Source organism: Garra rufa, chromosome 18 (genome assembly GCF_049309525.1).
Source record: "Garra rufa chromosome 18, GarRuf1.0, whole genome shotgun sequence".
Lineage (NCBI taxonomy): Eukaryota > Metazoa > Chordata > Actinopteri > Cypriniformes > Cyprinidae > Garra > Garra rufa.
The window spans coordinates 21,927,316-21,951,883 of NC_133378.1; the positions used below are offsets into that span (position 1 = coordinate 21,927,316).

Sequence of the window (24,568 nt, forward strand, 5' to 3'; positions counted from 1 at the left end):
CGCCATCTTGCTTCGATGTCCCATCTACAAACCTCTCAGGACTTAGGGATAGTTCACCCAAAAATGAAAATACTGTCATTAATAAATTTACTCTCTACATTACGGTTCTACCACTGATGTAACATGGACTATTTTAACAATGTCCTTACTACCTTTCTGAACCTTGAACGTGTAAGTTGCATTTCTGCCTATGCAGGGTCAGAAATCAATCGGATTTAATAAAAAATATCTTAATTTGTGTTCTGAAGATGAACTAACGTCTTACAGACTTGGAATGATATGAAGGTGAGTAGTTAATGACAGAATTTACATTTTTGGGTGAACTATCCCTTTAAATTACATAAACGGAGATAATAACCTTATCTAAATACAATTAGGAAAACATTTTATCCAACCTAACAATTCACTTGCTTTACAATATGAGGACATGTGAGCTTTTGTTTCAATGGAAGAACAATCATCTGACAGCTTGAATGTTTTCTCAGTTTTATTTTCAAATATAAAACAGAATCAGAGACTTGCTCTCAATAAATACAGAAATTTGATCAAATGATGAATGTAAAAAATAGAGACACAAGCTGCACTAGCTTTCCAAACATGAGTGCACACATTGATGGTTGGGATAACATTGATTTATGAAAAACGATCCCAGTTCATCCACTCATACAGAGATGGGTTGTGAACTTAAAAGTAGAGTGATATCACTGGCAGTCCTTGAACCAGAATACTGGGAAATGTGTTTTGGAAATGCCTTCACTTGAACAAAAAACAAGAACAATTGTGTAATCTTTGGGCTATTTAGAAAAATATTAGGCACGTCTTGGAGAAAGTTTTATTTCCAGTTATCCCTGTGTCAAAAATGCCACATTTGAGTACAAAAATCTAATGCAACTGCTTGTGAATTGAAGAACATCCTGTGAGATGAACAAACCTGAACAGTTTACTACCGACAAGTGATGGCACATTGCAAGGCTAAAGGTACAAAATTTTCCTTAGCTAACCAAACATCACAAGTTGCTGTGACAATGACAACCAGAACTACGACAATGTCACTTTATGACAGACAAATCACAAAGTCCAGTTCAAAACAGTAAAGAAACTGTAAACCTGTTTTAATGCTACCATTATATGAGCATTTGTTTGCACAAATGGTAAAGTACTTGTGCTTGTCTTCCTGACATGATGGATTGTCGCCCCCCTCCCAGAACTGGCACAGCTGAACACACAAGAAATTCGTAATCAAGTCACATCATGCTTTAGGGATGAAACCATTTGACTGTGACGAGAACTATACACAAGTTTGTGGTTTTGAGGAGCAGCAATCCCCAGGACCCAAAGCCACAATGGGATGAGGAAACCAGTGCAGAGGTGTAGGAAGTCCATTCCAAATTAGATGATGCTGCGGGAAAGGCTACGAGTCCTTGAGCATACTAATACGGGCAAAGATTTTCAGTGCTGGGCCCAGTTTGATGTTCATGGTGCTCATGAGATGATCCTCTTTGAGGAGCATCAAGGCTTGGCCGTCGATCTCCTGAGAGCGAAACTCTTCGGCGATCTCCTGGCAGCCTGTTGCGAAAGAGATTGTTAGTGAATCACTTTTTAAATCACTTGTGAGTCAAAGAAAGCATTATGGTAGCTACCTGGCAGAGAGCAGATGAATTCATAGACGTCCTCGACATTCCACTTGGTGGGGTCGCTGGCGAGGAAGTGCTGTGTCAGGAGAGGGAGCTCTCTACTGTGATCGAATCTTTCGTCGTTCTGAAGCCTCTGGGCTCCAAAGCTGGAGTTGGACAGGGGCGAAATGGGCTCTTCGAAGCTGGACATGTCTGAGCACTGGCTGGACTCACCGTGACTTGGATGAGATGGATGTGGGGATAACAAAGACGCACCCATGTTTGTTTGAGCACTTGGATTCTGTGAGAGAACACAAGAGAGAGAAGTAAAGACACTTCTGCATAGACAAATCTAATGGGATAGGGCAACGAGACAGGAAAAAACAGCAATTACCCGCTTCCTGACATCCGTGCTGCTGTTATGATGATTGGCGTTGGAGGCTTTCTGTTTCTTTGGGTTCTCCGAGGTTGATTTTCTTGGGAAAAGTCCCATTCGCTTTGTGCATCCAACATTATACCTGGGAGAGAAGAAAAGCAACCACTCAACCAAGTGTTGATACTACGGCTGTCACGATTCCTCAATTCAATTTGAGTCCTCCATTGTTCGCATTTTACCAGTGTTGAGAAACTGGCAAACAGAGCTGGCTAGTAACGGATTACATGTAATCTGGATCACGTAATCAGATTCCAAAAATTAAGTTACATTTTAAAATACTCATCAGATCAGACTACAGTTACTTTGTTGATTACATATTCACACAATAGCAATAAATTAATCATAATTCATTGACTCTCCCTAATTTCTCTTTTTCATCTTTTAAATCTTCCTTTCTAAAATAGTCTACCGCTTATATACACTCAGGAAGTCCAGTTTTGTGGACATTCACACATAGACTAGTCATTAGTCAGGTGGCAACACAGCATTTGATCACTGGATTTACAAAAATAGTTTTAGGTTAAAGAAGGGTTTTAACATTGCATCAACTACTGATGAACACATTTATCACTCTGTGGTTATGTCTTTGGAAGGCTTTTGTCTTTCAAACTCATTAAATGCATATATTTGCATTATTTCTTATTTACATGTAATGCAGGCATTCCAAAACCTTATTCATAAAATAACTTTAAGTACCCCTGAGATTTTACAATAAATATTTGAATAATTAAGTATCACATTTGCATGTTCATGGTTTCTTTGTTGATTAATGGTCACAGGGCATGTAGGTAAATAATATGATAAAAATACACTTTTTTTTTAGTAAGTGGTTTATTTTAATTGTTAACAAAGACTATATAAATACCCTTGAAAGGGACTTTGTTTTAAAATGATTTATTTTAATAAAAAAATCCTTTACGAACCCTAGTTTAGGAAACCTTGATGTAATGTTTAAATGAATGGAACATATTTTCTTACTCTTTGAATTTTTCATCATTATGGTACTAGATAATCCTATTTAAATCAATGTGATAAACGAGTTAAGTCAAAAGTAATCTAAAAGTAATCCAAAAGTAATCTGATTATATTATCTAAAATGTGTAATGTAACATTACTAACTACAATTTTTGTCATGTAATCTGGAATCAGTAATGGATTACAATTTGTAAGTAATCTACTCAGCTCTGCTGGCAAAATACCAGAAGTGGCGCATTCCACAGACGAGAATCCATGAAAAGCATTATTAGACCATTTTCAAAGGCTGCATGATATATTAAACCCATTTAAAAATCCTAATGCTATTAATTCGCAAATGCTGCCATTCAATTAAAAAAAACAAATGTGCTTTATTTATTTGCGTGTAGGTTATGTACGTGTGTTCACAGTAAATGCTGCTCCACACAAACTGTTATTTTTTATGTGTGTGGCGTGACTCTAACGTCATCTCTACATTTGTTGAGTTTGGGTTTATTATAACACATTAAGTGGACATTTGAATTAAATGTTTAGTCAATATTAAACAAGAATTAGATCCGCTGTAAATTGTAAAAACAATCGTCAGGTTGTCTTTTGCTATAAGGCATATGTTAGCTCTATTGTTTAATACAGGGGTCACCACACTCGGTCCTGGAGGGCCAGTGTCCCTACAGAGTTTAGCTCCAACCCTAATCAAACACACCTGAACCAGCTAATCAAGGTCTTAATAGGTATACTTGAAACTTCCAGGCAGCTGTGTTGAGGCAAGTTGGAGCTAAACTCTGCAGAACACCAGCCCTCCAGGATCAAGTTTGGTGACCCTTGGTTTAATACATAATGTATTTTAACAGTTTTGTTCAATAAAACCATATGATTACTTGCTGTTTGCTTGGGTCTATTTTTATTACCACAACAAAATTTAATTATTCGGTTACTCAATTAATCGTCAGAATAATCAACCAATTACTCGATTACCAAAGTAAAGGTTAGTGACAGCCCAAGATGATACAAAATACAGTTGATACAGAACAATCCACATACCTCTTTGCACACACCGTAGAACAAAACCTCTTGGATCTCTTGAAGTTATATGCGAAGTCTACAATCCCACAGAATTCACATGACAGCATTGGCTCGGAATTCTGGTTACTCAGCTCTATGAAAGAATTAACATGGCTGAACAGTCTGAGCATCAGTGATCTATTGAGTGTGCAACTATACACTACACAATCTGAGGAGATTTTACACCATTAGGCATCATATATTTGGTCACTTTGTAAATGGTTACACAGAAAAAGTGTGCATCAGACACTAAACAAATGAGGATTACACACTAGCAGACTTCCAAATCAATCCGAACACAAACTCACACTGAAACATCAGATTGTTGTTAGTAGACAAATGACAGATGAAAATGATAGGAGTTCAAAATATTAAACTTGTTTGTTATCATATGACTGAATGGAACTATGAGTCTGTGCCCATCATACACTGATTTTCGGTAAAATCTGTCAACTCATCAATAAGCAGACTAGCTCTAACTTTTGGCAACTAGATGCATCTTGTCCATACTATCCACCTTATTTTTCCCAGCTAATGAACCAGAAGTATCACCCATAGTGTATTTCAGCCTTAAAGTGACCTTTACCTTGCTGTGAAAGATCCTCCATCTCAGAGTCGGCATTTTGAAAGGTCTGAGACCGCTTATCCAGATCCGAGTAAGCCTGATGCTGCTTCTGCTTCTTTAAATTCTCGATCAACAAGGACGGTCGTTCAACCTGGGTAGATAGGCGTTGTTTAAAAACATTATTCATTACACAATGACATATATAGCAAGCTTAAATGTACCCATTTATGCTATATGTGCTTGCTAACTGCTTTTGAAATTTCTACCAGTCTGCAGATGTAAGTTATGACTGTGGTACATTGTCCACTAGAGGGAAGTGTGCCTCTTTTAATAAACAAAGAACAAAAAATGGACTTATTTCAATTTAAAACAAGTTTACCCAAACCCATGTGACTTTTTTACTGTGGAAGACAGATTTTTTTTTTTTTAAGAATATTTTTCTATGAGAACTAGGGCTGTCAAGTTCCAAAATGTGACAAGGTGGCATAAACGCATTATTAAAGTGTCCATAAAATGCTATATTCTGATTATCTTTGTAGTATTATTTGACAAAGGTGCTTTTTTGAAGCTTGACAACTTCGGTCCTGGATTCATTGTAATTAAATGCAACAGAAATGACCAGCACATTATTCAAAACTTTATCATATTCCACAGAAGTCAGTCAGTCATATGGGTTTAGTATCATGGCATGAGGATAAATGACTTTAGAATGTTACTAGCAAGAGAATTTACTTAAGTGGGGCATGTTAAGAATACCCCAAAAAAAAAAAAAAAAGTACCACGGTTTACTAATGTAACACTAACTGCAGTAAGTATATTTGTGACCCCGTGTTACAGGTATTGAAAGTAATGTTCATTTCGTAAATAAAATTACACAAAAATGTTTACAAAGTATGCCTGATGTGCCTATCTGTGTGTGTGCATCTTCCCCTTCAAATTTCTACAGCAGCGTAAATCTTAATTTCCTGTCTTTGCACCACCTCTTCCCTTTCCGCACTGTCTCCACATGGGAGAGGTGGGTTTCTGTCAAGTTCTAATTAATCTAATGTCATCTTTACTTTTTATATCACTTTAAACGTTAGTTTTCCTGTTTAAATCATATCTATAACTCTATTTTTCATATATGTTTTTGTATGTAATTGAGGTTATGATTTAATTTTGATGTCTCATCGATGCGTTCAATGTATGTGCTAAATGCGTTGCACTTTCCTTTAACAGAATAACAAGAAGGGTGAAAACACACTGCTTAAAAACATATTTTGATATCAGGTATGCTGTTTTGTCACTTGTTGAATTGATTTTATTGTTTTTCCTTTTTCTCTTGCCCTTTCTGCACTGTCTCCGCATGGGAGAGAAATAACAAGAGCGAAAACACACTGCTTAAACTCATATTCTGTGTTATCAGATTAAAGAAGAGTCGAACCGTCACTTGATGTTCGTCTGGCTGCTCCTTACGAGAGAAAGAAAACACAATGCAGACAACACCGGTTACACCTGGACCACAAAATCAGTCATAAGGGTAATTTTTGGTTTAAAATGAAAGCTGAATAAATAAGCTTGTATGATGTATGGTTTGTTAGGATAGGACAATATTTGATTGAGATACAACTATTTGAAAATCTAGAATCTGATGGTGCAAACAAAACATAAATATTGAGAAAATCACCTTTAAAGCTGTCCAAATGAAGTTCTTAGCACTGCATATTATTAATCAAAAATTACATTTTGATATATATTCACGGTAGGAAATTTACAAAATATCTTCATGGAACATGATCTTTACTTAATACCATAATGATTTTTGGCATAAAAGAAACATTGATCATTTTGATTCATACAATGTATTGTTGGCTATTGCTACAAATGTACCGGTGCAACTTAAGACCAGGGTCACATTTAGGCTTTTGCTATACTTCTCTACAAATACAGCAGCTGTAGTTGTTGTTTTCTGTAGTTGTCACATAAGTTCGTTTTTCAAGTGACATTTATCTAACCATAATAAAGAAAAACATTTCTTAAATATAGTTGAAACACTATAGTTTTACTAAACTATCATGAGAGAACCCCAAAGAAAAAACCGCAGACGTAAACAAAACATCCAGACTGGATGAACTGACATAAACAGCACTCGCACTCACGGGAAAAGGCTCAGCTCCTTCCTGAATCACGAATCCCTCAATGACATGCGTTAGGATCTGGGGCTTCACTACCGCCTGTGGTGGCGGTTTACTCTCGCCATTTTGCGGAGCGCTGCCGGTCACCGTGGGCGCATTGTTGCCGCTGCCCGAGGTCATGGCTGGAGGTGAACCCACACCTGTCTTCACATTCACTCTGCCTGCTGAACACGAGCACAACAGCATCCATCAGAAACATCATAATAGCAACAACAGGTCCGAGTCATTTCAGCGAATCGGTTCTTTAGAACGGTTAGTTTCAAAGATCCGGTTCAGTCAGTGATAATTTACGTAATTGCGTCATCAGGTGCCCCGTGACATCTCGCCGTGGCATTTTAACACCCGTGTGGGTATAAACCGCTATTTAGTTTAATAGATTATTTTTAGAAGTTTTAATAATAACAGTGTTTATAGTGATTTCGTGTCTCATTTCAGTTTGTTGTTGTGATATGGACATGAATTAACATTTCTGTACGTTTTATTAAAACTCCATTTCGCGTGTTGATAAAACTGTGATACAATAGCGTAATAAACATTTACAGTATGCTTATTCACTATAAGAGAACGGCACGGAACGCTTCAATACTGTTCAATACTAATTCTACGAATTAATCGAAAACACCCGACTCAAATGAAGACTCAATCACGGTATTCCATGACACTCGTAGGTCACCTAGTGTTTTGATAAAACGTGTGAAGGGTTGGAGTTAATGCACACTGTGATATGTATAAACATGACACTACTCTCGCATTATTTGTTTACAAGCAGTCGTGTTATATTGGAATAAAACATTCACGCCACCTGCAACCACTTGCTTATTTCGCCAGCTCATATCTATATGATCTGCAATGTCCACACTACAAACTGTTTTATGAAGAGAGTTACGCGACTATTGTTACTATCTAAAATAGGTCAAGATCAAAAGCAGAAGTTTTCACGCACTACCCGTTTTGAAAAACTGCCAAATGTTACGCTTGTACTGTAGCAGCACTATTCCCATGCTTCCTCGAGACGGTTCAAAACACTCACACTCGCATGCAAACCACATCTCGGCATAAAGACGAAGTCGCACCCCTTCGTCCCAGAACAAGTAGCGAGGAACTTTGTAACTTTATATCCCGAACATTTGGCAGGGTTTCACACTGCAGACAAACGCTCACGCACAGGCGTCCTGGTGATTGTCAACAGCACACGCCTTTGTTCCGCTCACGCACTCTACTTACACTTTGAAGCGCCAAAAGAGGAAAACACTAAAGTGAATTTAGCATTCCAACGCTTCCGAGTACACTTCCATAATCCACTGGTGTTATATACAAAGCAGGACAGTAAATGATCCGATCCAAACTTTTTTGTGTGCGTGGATTTGTTTGTTCTAACCGATTCCCTCAATGTGAGCAACGGGGCCGCACTCTCTAATCCTCTTTGTATGGGGGAACTGAATAGGAAACATTGCGCAGCTGCGATTGGTCCAAACACGCTTGGACAGCCGTTCCGTGATTGGTTAAAACGTGCGAGCGGCTCCATGACAGAGGCGTACGTAGGCAAAGAAAGAGCATCTAGTAGGCTACTCCATGACTATCTTTGGAATAGCATACTACTCATACTATTTTACCAACATGGAATGTCACATTGCAGTACGTTCGACTTTATCATTTATAGTGTAATGAAACAATATCTAAATCTTTATGAAATTATAATATGATAATATGAGATTAATAATGGAAAACAGTGACATTTGCTTCTGAGGTAGGAGGTAATTCTACACTACATAATTGGTTCAAAGTCAGTGTTGGAAATGTCTTGGAAAAAAAGTATTTTCAACTAATTTTGTATGTATGCAAATTGTATAATATCCAAGGTATACATTTCTAGTAATTGCTGTAGATTAATTCTCATTGTATTTTCAGAAAGTTTTGGAATATTTGTCCTCTCCACAAATTTTTCACTACTGAAGCACAGTAATATATCATTTAATAAAAAGGGTTATATTTGACCTATTAAGATTTTGCTCTGAAATATATATATTTTCCATTTTATTAGAGGTAAATCAATAACAGTTACAATTTGAACAATATTTCAAATGTGACTGATCAGATTTGTTCTATTTTAAATCGATTCTTCTTTGTAAAAGGTAAAAAGTTAATACTGATTTCAAACTTAAGGATTCATTAGTTTCAATATTCATTGAACCAAGCACTACCATGACCATCTTAGTTGATAATTCAGTGTACATTATTTTTAAGAAAACATTCCATGTTTCAGTAGTGACTGCAAATTTTCGGTAGTGACAGTAATGTTTTGGTTGCGACCGTGTCACATTACAGAATTTTAACCCACATACTAAAACACTACTAAAACATACTAAAATACGTAAAATTTGCAAAACTGTATTAAAAGTTGTTTTTTTCCCCAAATAATGGATTAAGTTTTGCCTTTTGTCACTACCGAAACACTGATGACATGTTGTGGTCGTGACTGTTACGGTAGTGACAATTTTATGAGATAACACCCAATTTTCACTAAATGTTTCGGTCGTGAGTGTTTCTGTAGTGACCACTTTAGATACTTTTGAACCACTCTTAAAAATAAAGGTGTTTCAAAAGGTTCTTCAAGCAATGCCATAGAAGAATCATTTTTGGTTCCACAAAGAACCATTCAGTCAAAGGTTCTTTAATGAACCATTTCTTGCTTACCTTTTTAAAATCTGAAGAACCTTATTTGCTACAAAGAACCTTTTGTGAAACAGAAAGGTTCTTCAGATGTTAAAGGTTCTTTATGGAACCATTTAGACAAAAAGGTTCTTCTATGGCATCGTGAAGCACCTTTATTTTTAAGAGTGTAGCTCAAAGATGCTCAAAGATGCTAAAAGATGAACAGCTGTCACATATAAAAAATTAATGTTATGAAATAACTGCCAAAAACTGTTTAATAATAGAAAAATGGTGTTCGTAGTGACATCCTTTAAAGTTACACACAGACTTTTCAGAATTTTGAACACATTTACCTCAAAATGATGGGGCCTATCTACTCATACCTATGTAGCTATGAGAGAGCGTGACATAAATATTTCCTATATATCATAAATGTAGTCAAAATCAGTTTCAGTCAATGGACTAAAACAAACTGTTTTGGTAGTGACATAAAAAAGATGTGGGACAGCAGTTTGCACCAATTTGCCCGGAGCACATTAGTTGTGCTCACAGTAGTTGTGAACAATTGATCCATGCAAATGAATCCACATGAAGAAAATGTTTGTTTTCATAATCTTTAGTCAAACCTGAACATTTAACCACTCCTCTCCAACCGTCGGTCTGCTGTGAGCTAGAGATTGCAAGGAGGTGTACTAAAATCGAGCCCTGTCCTCAATATTCAGTTTCACTCACGTTACAATACTGAAGTTGGTTACAACTTCTGGTTCGCATAGACTTCAAAGAGAATTACACTGTTTTATGAATGCAAAACATGCTTATGATTGCAGACTGTTGTTTATAGTATAAACATATTAAAACTTCCCCCTTGTGAATTGAGCATCAGAAAATAAAATATATTACAAATCTGCACTATTGTATATGTCCAATACGTCAACTGAGAAACAAGTACAAATATTTTTTAAAGCTTTTTTAGGTCTACCCTAGATTAGCTGCAAGATTATATCATATTGAGAGCAGACACAAATGTTTCGATAAGAGGGGTCTTGAGTTCCTCAGGGACAAAGAGACTCAGGGTAGCCCAGGGTGCATGTATAGTTCGTAAGATATACAACACCACTCATGTGCCACACTCGGCAGCTGGGAGTCGAACACAATGGCGTCTTACAACAATTTTTTGTTAGCTGGGTTGTTGTCTGCTATAAAAAGAAGACATATCCCACTTCTATGATCAATTCTGTGAGACTCACCCGTCTATACTAGCATGGAAATGCTCAATTTTAATCCCACACATCTAAAACCACTAAATGCGTTTGATCTAAGACAAAAGACGCTGTACAACTTTTATGAATGTGCCAGAAATGATCTGAAGTCAGCATGATACAATTAAAAACATGACATGATTTACGATTCAAGTGCTCTGATGCCTCAAGCCATTTCCGTTCATAAAAGAGCAGTTTATCATCATTCGTAATTTAACGTCTGAGGTTGGGCCTCCGACACACCTGCCAGACAGCCAAAGTGCGTCCACCTTTATTCTCACGTCCCAGCCGAGAACGACGGAGCTCAGACCCTCACCCCTAATTATAGCAGAAGCTGTCACACTCGCAAGTGCAGCGACCAGACAATAGACACTGGGGGTGTGACAGATCTACTCTTCCGCTTGAGGGGAGAGCTCGCGTTGTTGGCCTTTGTGTTTTGTCACTGGCAAACCTACAGATGGTGGTGACGTAGTAGGCAGTCTGTGTCTGGCTAGGTCAAGATTACTGCAGGAGTCTTTGCTCTTGGCTTTGCAGTCATTATAGCTGGATGTGATCAAAATAGTTTCAATATTTCATGCCTCTTTTTTTAGATTTATCACGTTTTGTTTTATGGTGTGACCAGTCAAAATGTTTTTTAACAGTAAGATTTTTATGTTTTTAAAAAAATTTTCTTCTGCTCACCAAGCCTTTTATAACATTGTACACTACTATACAATTCAAAAGCTTGAAATCAGTATTTCTTTTTTTTTTGGGGGGGGGGGGGGGATGTTTTAAGTGATGATAAAGACATTTATAATGTTACAAATGATTTTTATTTCAGATTAATGCTATTCTTTTGAACTTTCTATTCATCAAAGAAACCTAAAAAAAATCTACTCAACCGTAGTAATAAAAGTAATAAATGTTTTTTGAGCAGAAAATCAGAATATTAGAATGATTTCTGAAGGATCATTTGACTGGACTAATGAATCACATGAGTGAAATATCATTTTTAAATATATTCAAATAGAAAACAGTTATTTTAAAAAGTAAAAATATATCAGAATTTTAATCTTTTTTTTATACGTATACAGTCAAGCCCAAAATTATTCATACCCCTGGCAAATTCTGACTTAAAGTTACTTTTATTCAACCAGCAAGTTTTTTTTTGACCAGAAATGACACATGCTTCTCCCAAAAGATAATAAGATGATGTACAAGAGGCATCATTGTGGAAAAAAATATTTCTCAGCTTTTATTTACATTTGAACAAAAAGTGGCATGTCCAAAATTATTCATACCCTTTGCAAACTGTCACAGTCTTTGGAAAGTCCAAAGTTCTATACCATTCCAAATAGTCCAAGCTGTTCTAAAGCATCCTAATTACCCTGATTCATTGGGAACAGCTGTTTTAATCAACTCAACAGGTGAAAAACAGAAGCTCTCTGCTGTTGGTTTGAGGACAGTCATGGCTAAGACAAAGGAGCTCAATGAGGACCTGCGGCTGTGCATTGTGGCTGCTCACAAGTCAGGAAAGGGATATAAGACCATATCTAAATGTTTTGAAGTTTCAGTGGCTACAGTGCAAAGTATTATTAGAAAATACAAGATGTTCTGCACTGTGAAAAATCTCAGAGGACGTGGTCGGAAGCCAAAAGTGACACCTGTGCTGGCCAGGAGGATAGTGAGAGAGGTAAAAGCTCTGCTGGTGGTTTGATTGCTGTAATAGCCAATAAAGGCTTTTCTATTGATTATTGAAAAGGGTATGAATAATGAATAATAATGAAACATGCCACTTTTTGTTCAAATGTAAATAAAAGATGAGTGATATTTTTTTCTACAATGATGCCTCTTATACATCGTCTTGTTATCTCTAGCCTGTGTCATTTCCAGTCAAAAAAAGTTACTTTTATTCAACCAGCAAGTTTTAAGTCAGAATTTGCCAGGGGTATACATAATTTTGGGCTTGACTGTATATATATATATATATATATATATATATATATATATATATACTGTCTTCTCTCACATGACTTTCCCCCATTCATTCTCAATTAACCCTCACCAAACCCACTGCACGCTTTAAATTAGGGGGTCTGTTAAAACTCAATGGGCTCCGGGGAGATGAGAGAAATGTTTTATTTTTATACTATGAATTTCTTTTTTTCTATGAATTTATTTGTTGAGGAGACACTGCCCCTTGCCTCCTCAGAATCATTTGAAAGTTTGATTTTCAACTGCTAAAGCTGTTTTTATTGTGGCTTTGATGTACTAAATATATTCATCAAACTTGGCTTATATATGTATTAATCAAAACAGGAACAATGCTTGCAGGGATTGTTCAATTAAAAAACATTGAACAATACACAACCCTTTTGAGCTAACAAAATAAATAGATGGAAGATAAAGATGAAGCAATGTAAAAACAAAATAATCAGTACCTTCTGTGTTTTCTGTCACTTGACTTTGTGGAGATTGCTTGACCGATTGGCATTGTTCTGTGTGGGTTGGCACTTGTGTTGATATGGATAGCAGCTGCGGGTCGAGAGGAACAGTGTTGTCCTTATTGGACACATCCTGTGTGGTTACTCCCAGCTGTAATTAGTGTCAAAACAAGACAAGGTCAGAATAGGTCAAACTAACACAATCAGGATACATACAAATCAAGTGCGCTTACCTGAGTTTGAACTGGCTGGATCTGGACATTAACTGCGGTGAGCTGTAGAGGTGCTGCTTTGCTCTGGCTCAGCATGGGTGGCTGTCCATTCTGGGCAAGTGCCTGCTGACTCACAGTAGTAGAATGGAAGATGGTTGCTTGTTGGCAGGTAACAGGCACTTTGGGCAGCAGAGGGATTGGACACTGCTGGGGCTGAGCTGGCAGGGCAGGCTGAATGGCTACAGCTTGCACTGCGTGAGGATGAATGGTGGCGGCCTCTAAAAGCTGTGCTTGACCTCTCTGCAGTAACTGAGGCTGCTGCTGTATCACAAACTGCTGCTTGTGCTGCTGGAGCAGCTGATGGGTCTGAATTTGGGTATATGCTGGAATTAACAGAACAAAAGACAATCAGATATGACTGATGTTTTAGTTTCAGGGAAACACACAGTATGATAAAACAGCTACATTATAGACTTTTAGAAATAAAGGGGGTTTCATAGTGATGCAATAGAAAAGCCATTCTGGGTTCTCCAAAGAACATATTATGACATCAGTGGTTCAAACGTAATTTTATGAAGCTAAAATAAAACAACAATAATGGTTTTATTCAATAATTTCTTTTCTTCCATGTCAGTCTGGTGTCACATGGACTACAGTTCCGTCAAAAGTTTACATACACCTTGCAGAATCTGCACGATGTTAATTAATTTACCAAAATAGGAGAGATCATGCAAAATGCATGTTATTTTTTTATTTAGTACTGACCTGAATAAGATATTTCACATAAAGACAAATAGTCCACAAGAGAAAATAATAGTTGAATTTATAAAAGCGACCCCGTTCAAAAGTTTACATACACTTGATTTTTAATACTGTGTTGTTACCTGAATGATCCACAGCTGTTTGTATTTTTTTTTAGTGATAGTTGTTCATGAGTCCCTTGTTTGTCCTGAACAGTTAAGCTGCCCGCTGTTCTTCAGAAAAATCCTTCAGGTCCTGCAAATTCTTTGGTTTTTCAGCATTTTTGTGTAGTTGAACCCTTTCCAACAATGACTGTATGATTTTGAGATCCATCTTTTCACACTGAGGACAACTGAGGGACTCATATGCAAGTATTGCAGAAGGTTCAAACATTCACTGATGCACCAGAAGAAAACATGATGCATTAAGAGCCTTAAAAACAGCTTAAAGATGTGTACATTTTACTTATTTTATCTTTTTTTCCATTAAGTACTGCACTTCAGAAGCACGAAGAACCAGAAGACGAAATAAGTTAAATTTACCCTGATTTTCAAATTCAGAAAAGTTTTCACTCCCCGGCTCTTAATGCGTTGTGTTTCCTTCTGGAGCATCAGTAAGCATTTGAACCTTCTGTAATAGTTGCATATGAGTCCCTCAGTTGTCCTCAGTGTGAAAAGATGGATCTCAAAATCATAGTTGTTGTTGGAAAGGGTTCAAATACACAAAATTGATGAAAAACCAAATAATTTGTGGGACCTGAAGGATTTTTCTGAAGAACAGCAGGCAGTTTAACTGTTCAGGACAAACAAGGGACTCATGAACAACTATCACTAAACAAAAAAAACACAGCTGTGGATCATTCAGGTAACAACAAAGTATTTAGACTCAAGTGTATGTAAACTTTTGAACGGGGTCATTTTTATAAATTCAACTATTATTTTCTCTTGTAGACTATATGTGAATGTCTTCCATGTGAAATATCTTATTCAGGTCAGTACTAAATTTAAAATAACTTTTGTATGATCCCTCTTATTTTAGTTAAAAAATTAACGCTTTGCAGATTCTGCAAGGTGTATGTAAACTTTTGACTTCAACTGTATTTTAACAATGTCCTTACTACATTTCTGGGCCTTAAACGTGTCAGTTGCATTGCTGTCTATGCAGGGTCAGAAAGAATTCTTAATTTGAATGTGTGTTCTGAAGATGAACGAAGGTCTTACGGGTGTGGAGCAACATGAGGAATTAATAGTAGTTAATGACAGAATTTTTATTTTTGGGTCAAATATCCCTTTTGGACTATATAGCACTACATCCTAAATGCAATGCCTTTGAGATTCCCATAGGGCTTTTCATTGTTCTAGCAGGTTTGTCTTGCTGACTTGAGGTTAATGGGTTCATTTGGCTGAGGTTGGATTTCTGATCTGGAATGTCATATATAAGGTCTATAAAGCATAGCTCTGCTCATCCATTTGTGAAGCACCATATGACCTGGATGAATCAGATGGCTCCAAGTAACCTTCAGTTAGACATACTCTGACAGCCTGTGCTGTGGTAACTCAGAGGAACGTCAGCCTAATTTGTGCAGGACCTTAAATGTGCTGTGAGTCATTTGAAAATGTTAAGGCTCCAGTCCTGAAGAGCATAAACAATATGGCACTTTTAATATTGCTCTGCTTTTGAGCAGCCTGACAAGTAACCAATTGTATCATTTTGGCAATTGATTTGAACTGTTTGACACTCTATATTAAAAGATTACATTTGTGCCTGTCACTGAATGCTGTTGGGACGATAAGCATTATTACTCAAGAAAATTAAATTCTCATGCCATGCTTTGCCTTGAAGAAGAAACAACTTGTGATAAGGCAAGCGATCAAACGTTATAGGCTTGTTATCAAAATACTCCATACAAACAGAGAGTCTGTTCAAAGGTAGTGGGAGTGTGTTTTGTATCTTCTATGTAATGTTCGGATAATGTCAAAATGAACACAATATTAGATAGTGTGCCATATTCACACTCCTCCGGCAGCCTGTTAAGTTCAAAGCATTCATAGAATAGCAACAACAGATGCAGGCCTTTCTTTGAGCACTGAAGACCACATTCTGGTTTAAGTTCCACCCATGTTGATAAATAATTAACTGTTGGCCTTTCTCAGCCCAGTTTAATATGACAAAAAAAGAAACGTCTGCAACACTTCCTGGCCTTTGAGGGATAAGTGCTAAAGAATAGCATTTCCCCAGCTTCAATACTGCATGCTACTTCAAACACAAGTAAAAAACGGAAACAATTCCATTCACGCCTGCAGTGAAATACACAGGGATTTTTTTTCATGCAAATATGCACTAGACCAGCGATTTTAATGTTTTTAATGTCCCACATCCTCGCCTTTTCACTGTAAAAGTGAAAGAAATTTCAGCAAGAATGTGTTCTGTGTAAACTTGAGTTGTCTCTTTTATTCGTATATTGCTTTATTCAACACAGATTGTTTCAAAGCAGCTTCACAGTAATAAGAAAATAACATTATTACTGTTTTTCAGTTATAAAATGAATACAACAGTACTGTGCAAAAGTCTTAGGCCACTAGTATTTTCACCAACAAAAATTGAAAAAAGTCAGTTATTTTTATCTTTTGCTTTAGTGTGTCAGTAGGAAATATCATTTCACATTTCCAAACATTCATTTTGCCATTAATTGTAATAATACAGTGAGATTATTTGGTTTGCACAAGGAGTCTGACAACAGCCAGTGCTCCACACAGAGATCTGATCTCCTCATCATTATCCAGTCTGTCTGGAATGACATGAAGAAACAGAATAAAGATACAGACTAAATCCAGAAGAACCGTGGCAAACGTCTCCAAGATGCTTCAAGAAACCTACCTGCAAAGCTACAGTACTGTTAAAAGTTTTAGGCACATATGTGAAAATGTAGAATGAGCATGCTGTGAAAATATTGCCATAAATAGATTTTATTTAACAATTATCTACTATTTATTAAATGTAAACTGATATTTCCTACCATCATACTAGCAAAAGATAGAAATAACTGACTTAAAACCATTTTTTGTTGGTGAAAATACTACTGGCCTAAGACTTTTGCACAGTACTGTAGCTCTAAATATACTTTTATTATTTAGCTCAATTTAGTTTGATAACTGTCGATTTTGCAAAGTTCATTAGTTTTAAAGTGAACTAAATTCAGCTATAAAGCAACTCTACTGAAGGCAAGCGTTGATATTCAGTTTAAGTCAGTTTAATGTTAATTCAATTCAGTTTAATTAGGCTACGTTCACACTGCAGGCAAATGTGGTGCAAATAAAAAATTTTTTGCTCACATGTGAGATTTTTTGTCATGACAGTGAACAGCACAAACCGCATGGAATCTGATCTTTTCAATTCTGATTTGTGCCACTTCCATATGTGGTACTAAGTCCGAAACAGGTCCGATGTTTTGCAATGCGATCACAGTATGAACAGTCATATCGCAACTTTTACGTCACGCAACATTCGTCACAATTCTGCACTCATGAGAGTCACTTCACAGATTTAACATACCCAAAGTTATCAAGAAAGGTAGTTAGATTTTGTTGTGAAAACCTGGGAAACCTGTATTGCTCTTTTGCACAAGTGGGTCAGTTCATACTGAAAATCTGATATTAGCCACATTTAAAACAAAAATGTGAACAGCTATACAAAAAAATCAGATCGAAATTTGAGCACTAAGGCTCACAGTGTGAACATAGCCATAATAGTAGATTATTTATCAGCACTGTTTCATCTGTCTTTAAACTAGTTTAAATCACAGAATCATTTCTTTGCTGAATTCAAGTGCTTAACATTGGATCTCACAGTGCTATTTAGTGCTTGCGGGGTATCTGAGACTTATCAGCGAGTAAATTCATCTGCTCTAGCAAATTTGTGCAGTGCTGCTATTTGAACTTTAAGCTGAGTGGATAAATGATCCTTAAATGAGTAGTGCTTTTGGCGCATAAACATTATATTGACCATTTATCGAACTCTTGTTATCCTTTTATCGAGGACATTTTAGTTCAAACCCTGATCAAGTTCCTCTGTCCACCTTTTTCTTCCCGTAGAGTGGGCACAGCCATTTGTAAATTTTATGGGTCTGGCTTCCAGTCTCATTCGCATTCCGGCTATTTCTAGCTGTGCAAAACGGCTCATTTTGCGGCTTGATATTGCAAATTGTTGTGTCTTCTTATTTTAATGTATTATTTTAATTATGAGCACTCTGATTTGTAGTGCAAAGTTCTTCTCGTTATTTCCCTACAGTAGATAATGAACCGGAAGTCTCACCCATAGACTTACTTCTGCGTTGAAGAAAAAGTTGGATGCTTAAACTTTTTTTTAGCCCTTCCGAATACCTTGATTAGCTTTGATTTAGGTTGGAGTTGAACTCTGCAGGGCGGTGGCCCTCCAGGGCCGGATTTGAGAAATCTTGGTCTAGGGCATGCCAATACATAAACAATTTAAAAACAGTGCAGACGCTTTTTCTCTGACTGACTATTGATTTTAGTCCCAAAGTGAAGGGAGTGGAGTTCCCTTGCATAAGAACAGACGTTTTGGTCTCTAAAGGAAAAGCTGATCAAGGATCTATGTGTCCACAATCTCAACCTTGATCAAAATGCTTCATGGAGAGCCAACACTTTAATTCTGCAGTGGTCAATTCTAAGAAATGTCTGGTCTTACTTAGGTTTCTCTCCAGTTGTGGTCCAAATACTTTGGGTTTCATGCTCCTGGCTATATGTTTTTCTAGTCTAATGAATTCCTTATGAAGAAAACACAGGCAATGGGAGAGTGAGCCATTCAACACACCATTTACATTTACCAATTGGTTTCTCCATAGACATTTCCTCTCTAAATATAGTATTTCCACCAAGATTTACCATAATAACAGGTCTTTTTTTAGGAACTACTCTAAGTGGCCAGATGTTTAAACAGAGCTGAATTCATTTATCATAATGCTATTTGTAGGTACATGAAAGTCATTTAAGCAACAAGTATGTAAAGCAAAATATACTAATGGCTGGTGTTGCCAGTAAGCACTGAGCATTTTCATGGTTCCAGTGGCTTTGTCTCTAGTATTTCTGTGTGTATATTGGTGCTTGAACCCTTTCTGTCAAGCTTTCATGACAGGAAATGGTCAGGACCTTACCACATGCACAGAAACCCACACCCACAAATAACACATTAGCCCGCTTGTGGTTTCCATTTGTATCGGATTGAAATGGTCTGCTGAAGAGTTGGCTTGTACTGAGTGTGGCTTGTTGCTATTAATATGCCTGTGACGGATGATGTGTTATGAGATTAATGGACAAATGCAAGAACAAGAAGTAAAACATCTTTATGTAAGGTTTAAAAAGGTGTCTTTCTTAGGTTTACACTGGACGTATTCTTGGGTTCGAAAAAGGACAAGAATAAAACAGAGCTTTAAAAAAAAAAAAACAGTAAAAAATCCATATGGATTTTTTTAAATATTAATATGGTACATTGGGCTGTATTTTTATGGACTAAAATGTAAGTCAATTAATATTAACTTATTGTTTTTTTGGACTGTCGGTGTGGTTTAGTTTGGTTCATTTGATATACTTGATAACGTCAAACCTATGGAAGCCAGTTTAAAAGGTTATTGCAACTTTTTCTTATCTCACAATTCTGACTTTTTTTGCAGAATTGCGTGATATAAACTAACAATTGCAAGTTATAAAGTCAGAACTGCAAGATAAAAACTAGATATTGATATTGATACCGATATTGATTTTTTATTACCGATACCGATACCAATTATTTGCATGTTTATGTGCCCGATAACCGATATTCATACCTGATATTTATTTACTATTATACTTCTGTTTTTGACACAATGATTACAACACCACTGAACTGAACAAACCGTTTTATTTATAACAATCACTCCCTCCTTGCATACAAATCAAAACTCTTATTTATAAACCAATAATAGAGGGGTCTGAAAGTGCAAAAAATACAAGAAGTGCACTGTTACTAAAGTGTGTTTGTCTTCAAGTGAGTGTAGTAAGTCCATACTTCACTTTGCTGTCTATTTTTTATTTTGGTCATCTTAAAAACAAAAGTGTTGAATGTTAGCAGTCTTTCATGTTAAATTTAATATTCATATTACAACAATAAAAATATTTTATGAAAAGCATGAGCAGAAACGCTAACATTATCAATAAGCAAAATTCTCAAAACACCCACAAGATGGCGGCGTTTATCGGTGAACCCGATATTACAAAACAGATAACCGATTATGGTAAAATGCTTAAATATCGGAAAAATATCGGTAAATCGATATATCGGTCGATCTCTAATAAAAACTCACAATTCTGATGTTTTTTCTCAGAATTGCAAGAAATAAAGTCAGAACTGTAAGATAAAAACTCACAATTCTGACTTTTTTTCTTGCAAATGCAAGTTTATGTCTCGAGATTCTGACTTTTTTCTCAGAATTGTGCAATATAAACTCGGAATTGCGAGTTATAAAGTCAAAACGGCAAGATAACAACTCACAATGCTGACGTTTTCCTTCAGAATTGTGATATAAACTCAGAATTGCAAGAAATAAAGTCAGAATTGTGAGATATAAACTCACAATTCTGAATCTTTTTCTCAGAATTGCGTGATATAATTTGTAAGAATTCTGACTTTTCTCAGAATTGTGATATAAACTCAGAATTGCAAGAAATAAAGTCAGAACTGCAAGATAAAAACAGTTCACAATTCTTTTTCATGCAAATGCAAGTTTATATCTCCCAATTCTGACTTTTTTCTCAGAATTGTGTGATATAAACTCAGAATTGCGAGTTATAACGTCAGAATTGTGAGATATTAACTCACAATTCTTACTTTTTTCTCAGAATTTCATGATATAAACTCACAATTGCGAGAAATAAAGTCAAAACTGCAAGATAAAAACTCATAATTCTGACTTTTTTCTCACAATTACATGATATAAACAATTGCGAGAAATAAAGTCAGAACTGCAAGATAAAAACTTACAATTCTGACTTTTTTTCTCACAAATGCACATTTATATCTCGAAATTCTGACATTTTACTCGCAATTCTGACTTCTGGATATAAACTCTTTCTTGTGAGTTAGCAGTTATGAGTTAGAAAGTCCAATTTTGAGGGGAAAAAAAGACTGAGATGTTCTCAGAATTGTGAATTCACGTCTCATAATTCTGATTTAGTAACTAGCAATTGCATGTTATAAAGTCAGACTCTCAGACATAAAGTCAGAACTGCGAGATACAAACTTGCAATTCTGAGAAAAAAAGTCAGAATTGTAAATTTACATCTTACAGTTCTGACTTTGTCTCAGAATTCGTGGCTTTGTTTTTCAGAATAGCGTTATTTCTTGCAATTCTGACTTTATAACTCGCAAATTGCCAATTTAAATTATGTAATTCACAGACAAATAGTCAAAAACGTGAGTTTATATCTCACAATTTAAGAATTGCTTTATTTCTCGCAATTTGACTTTATAACTCGATTATAATTTGAATTTATATCATGCAATTCAGAGAAAAATAGTCAGAAATGTCAGTTTATATCTTGCAATTGATAATATTAAAATTACATTATTCAAATAATATACTATTTAGTCAAAATAAATTATAATAAAAACATTAAAAACTAAAATCAGTCATTTCAAAGACTACAAAATAAATTTAGCTTCTGATATTCTGATATAACCTTACATAAATTGTTTTAAAAGATTAACTTAAAGTAAGAGTTAGATGACTGCAAACAATTGTCATCTAAATATAAACTTAAAAATTGCTAACTGATATGACGCCAATATATTGTGCATCCATGGGTATAATGACTCACTAATTGCTTATGCTGAATATATTGTTAACGTATATCAATTGAATGTCAGTAACTCAGGGGTCAGTTTACAACCATCTCACCAGCCAAAGATACACACATAGCAGGTGTGTTATCGTGAAACACTGCCGCCCAGTGTGTTCCTCAAGCCCACTGCCACAGCAACCCGACACCCCGATTAATGCTCAAGGCCAGATGTCCCTCGCAGTTGAGCTTTTCTAGCTGCTTTCACTCCTCCATTAGTAAGACAATTGAGAAGCTATACTTTCACTAGATCCGCCCCTGCATGCATGTTAAGATAGCAAGCAGACTTACCTGTGCTGATGAGAGGATGGCCCGCCACTGAGGTCACACTGGGACACACGTTAAGCTCCCTTGTTGTGAGGTCACTGGTTTTGTAGTTTTTTCCCACAGTCTCTGAGGACGTTTCTGCGGGACTGCTCTTTGCAGCAGCTCCCTGAGAGTTCGGCTCCGCTCCAGGACTTTTGAGTCGGGCCACTGGTTGGTTAGTCACTGATGCCCCGGGGGACTGTTTCACACTCAGGCTCTGTAGCTGAGACTGAGAGAGAGAGGATGTCAGCACCCCCTGCTGGCCACGAAGAGCCAAGTTTTGCACCTAAACAGATAAAGCGCTTTGGTGAGGCGTCCAAAAAACAGCATCTTTTGGTATAGATGTATGTCAAGTTAGGGTTACCTGTCCTGTGGGCGATGTATTGATTGACAGCGCAGAGGCCTCTGGCTGAACTGCGGTGACTGAGGCAGCTGGGGTGAAAATAAGCTGAGGGGACAAAGGAACGGCTCGTCCTAGGCTCCTCGCTACTTGCACAAGATTGGTTTGCTGTGCCTGGAAATCCCACCAAAAATGTCTGCTTTATACTAATGCATAAGTCACATTTATATAACAAATACCAGGCTATCAGGTTTGACATCAGTGAGAACACTTGAGCCATTTCAGCTGTTACAGTGCTGAAAGGACTGCATTTCAAATTCTGGCAGATCTCAAACAGCTCATTTACTGCTAATCAGTTCCAAGCCAAAAACTGTATTTAAGAAAATAGAGTTGATGTGCCAGTGAAAACATTTGCGTCCACATCCTTATTGGGTTTTTCAAAAGAGCTGCAGCTGTGCCACTTTCACTATTCAAGGCCAAATGAAAAATATGTTTTTCACACACACAGAGACAATTCAGGAGAAGAAGTAGAAGCAGGACATGAAAATGAAGTCAGATGGCAATTTCATAAAAATTACTATTTATTCATGAGGAAATCTTGGAGAAGACTGTCTAGTAGCAATGCTTTTGACTAGGCATATCTTTATATCCCACAGTACAGTGAGCGCAGCCATTAGGGAACCAAAATGACCCATTTATATATAGGATTTGAAATGGGACCACTCTACAATTCCACACATGGTGTATATGGGTTTACTTGGCTATAGTTTGAGGCCAAATCTACCACCAGAAGTTATCTAAACACGACAAAACCTCTTTTTGGGCAAATGTAGGAACATATTTTATTATTCTTATTTCATATATTTAGTAAAATATTTAGTAAAACTTTTAAAAAGAGTAAGCTCAGAATTTAATAAATGTAGAGGTGAATTTTAAATCATTTCGATACTTTTGGTTTGAGCGGATGTAAAAACATGAAAAACTGTCATTTCGTTGAAAATGTGGGCCCATATATTTACAAAACATCTTAAGGCTAAAAGTAGCTCATAACTTGTTGATTTAGGAGAAAATCTTAAAAAAATAATGGCTGTGTCAGTCTTAAATTTAGGACTCCTAGATTTTTGCTCTAAGAGTATTTCACAAAGCATTATAGTGCTAAAACTAGCTCCTAAATCTGTGAAACATTAGTGAAGAGGACTCCTAAGTCACTAAGACCAAATCCTAACTATCCTTAAATCTGCCTCAGAACTTAAACTTTTTAGAAACACACTGCATTTATTTGCACACGTTTTCTCACGCAACTTTTATGCCAACTCCAAATTTTCCTTGGATTATATCCTTGTTTTCATTAACAAGTTGGGCAAGCTGTTCTTGCGTCCAGTTTGGTTTTCTTTTAAGTTTGCATATCTTACTATCAGCCGTGATGATTCTATTCTGTTAATAAAAACACTGTTTATATGCATATCAGCTAATTGTTTATGAGAAGCACACATCTAAAAGGCCGACAATCAGCTGAACATATACTTGTTTACTTAGTGACACTTAGTTTGCATTTTAAAATCTTTATTTGAATCTGGCAACATTTTAAAAAAAAGCTTTATTTGAATATGGCAATATTATATTGCGCTCTACAGTATTTCAGTGAACAAATCTCTGACAGAGACTCCTCCTCTATCATCCAATCACTGTGTGCATAGTTAATTAGCATGCTGACATCCTCCATAGCAACAAGGTCAACTCAACCCCACCCTTACTCTTATCTTAAGACTTCTCTCTATTCCTTAGTAAAAGTTTGTCTCAGCAGCTTTGTTAATAGGTTTTGAGAGAAAACTCTTAACTAAAAACTTTTACTGCTCTTAGTGGTAAGATAAAATGTTTTGTGAATACAGGCCCTGATGTTCATCTGCTTACCACCAGGGCA

The 24,568-nt window shown here is 36.4% G+C and overlaps 1 protein-coding gene across 3 annotated transcripts in view; it reads right to left on the bottom strand.

The window, feature by feature from the left end:
• Positions 1-474: 474 nt before the first annotated feature.
• The window catches only part of phc2a (polyhomeotic homolog 2a (Drosophila)), a 54,105-nt gene continuing 30,011 nt past the window's right edge, over positions 475-24,568 (bottom strand). The window contains exons 6-15 of one of the 3 annotated variants that reach the window (XM_073823446.1): positions 22,672-22,821; positions 22,293-22,593; positions 13,393-13,754; positions 13,157-13,310; positions 6,790-6,989; positions 4,673-4,802; positions 4,066-4,180; positions 2,008-2,131; positions 1,641-1,914; positions 475-1,566 (exon numbers count right to left, since the gene is read on the bottom strand). In XM_073823446.1, the coding sequence (XP_073679547.1) occupies positions 1,412-1,566; positions 1,641-1,914; positions 2,008-2,131; positions 4,066-4,180; positions 4,673-4,802; positions 6,790-6,989; positions 13,157-13,310; positions 13,393-13,754; positions 22,293-22,593; positions 22,672-22,821 (1,965 nt within the window). In that variant the 3' untranslated portion in view covers positions 475-1,411. Of the gene's footprint in view, positions 1,567-1,640; positions 1,915-2,007; positions 2,132-4,065; positions 4,181-4,672; positions 4,803-6,789; positions 6,990-8,049; positions 8,181-13,156; positions 13,311-13,392; positions 13,755-22,292; positions 22,594-22,671; positions 22,822-24,568 lie in introns of those variants that run through there. The other 2 variants (XM_073823448.1, XM_073823447.1) reach the window with 2 other exon arrangements.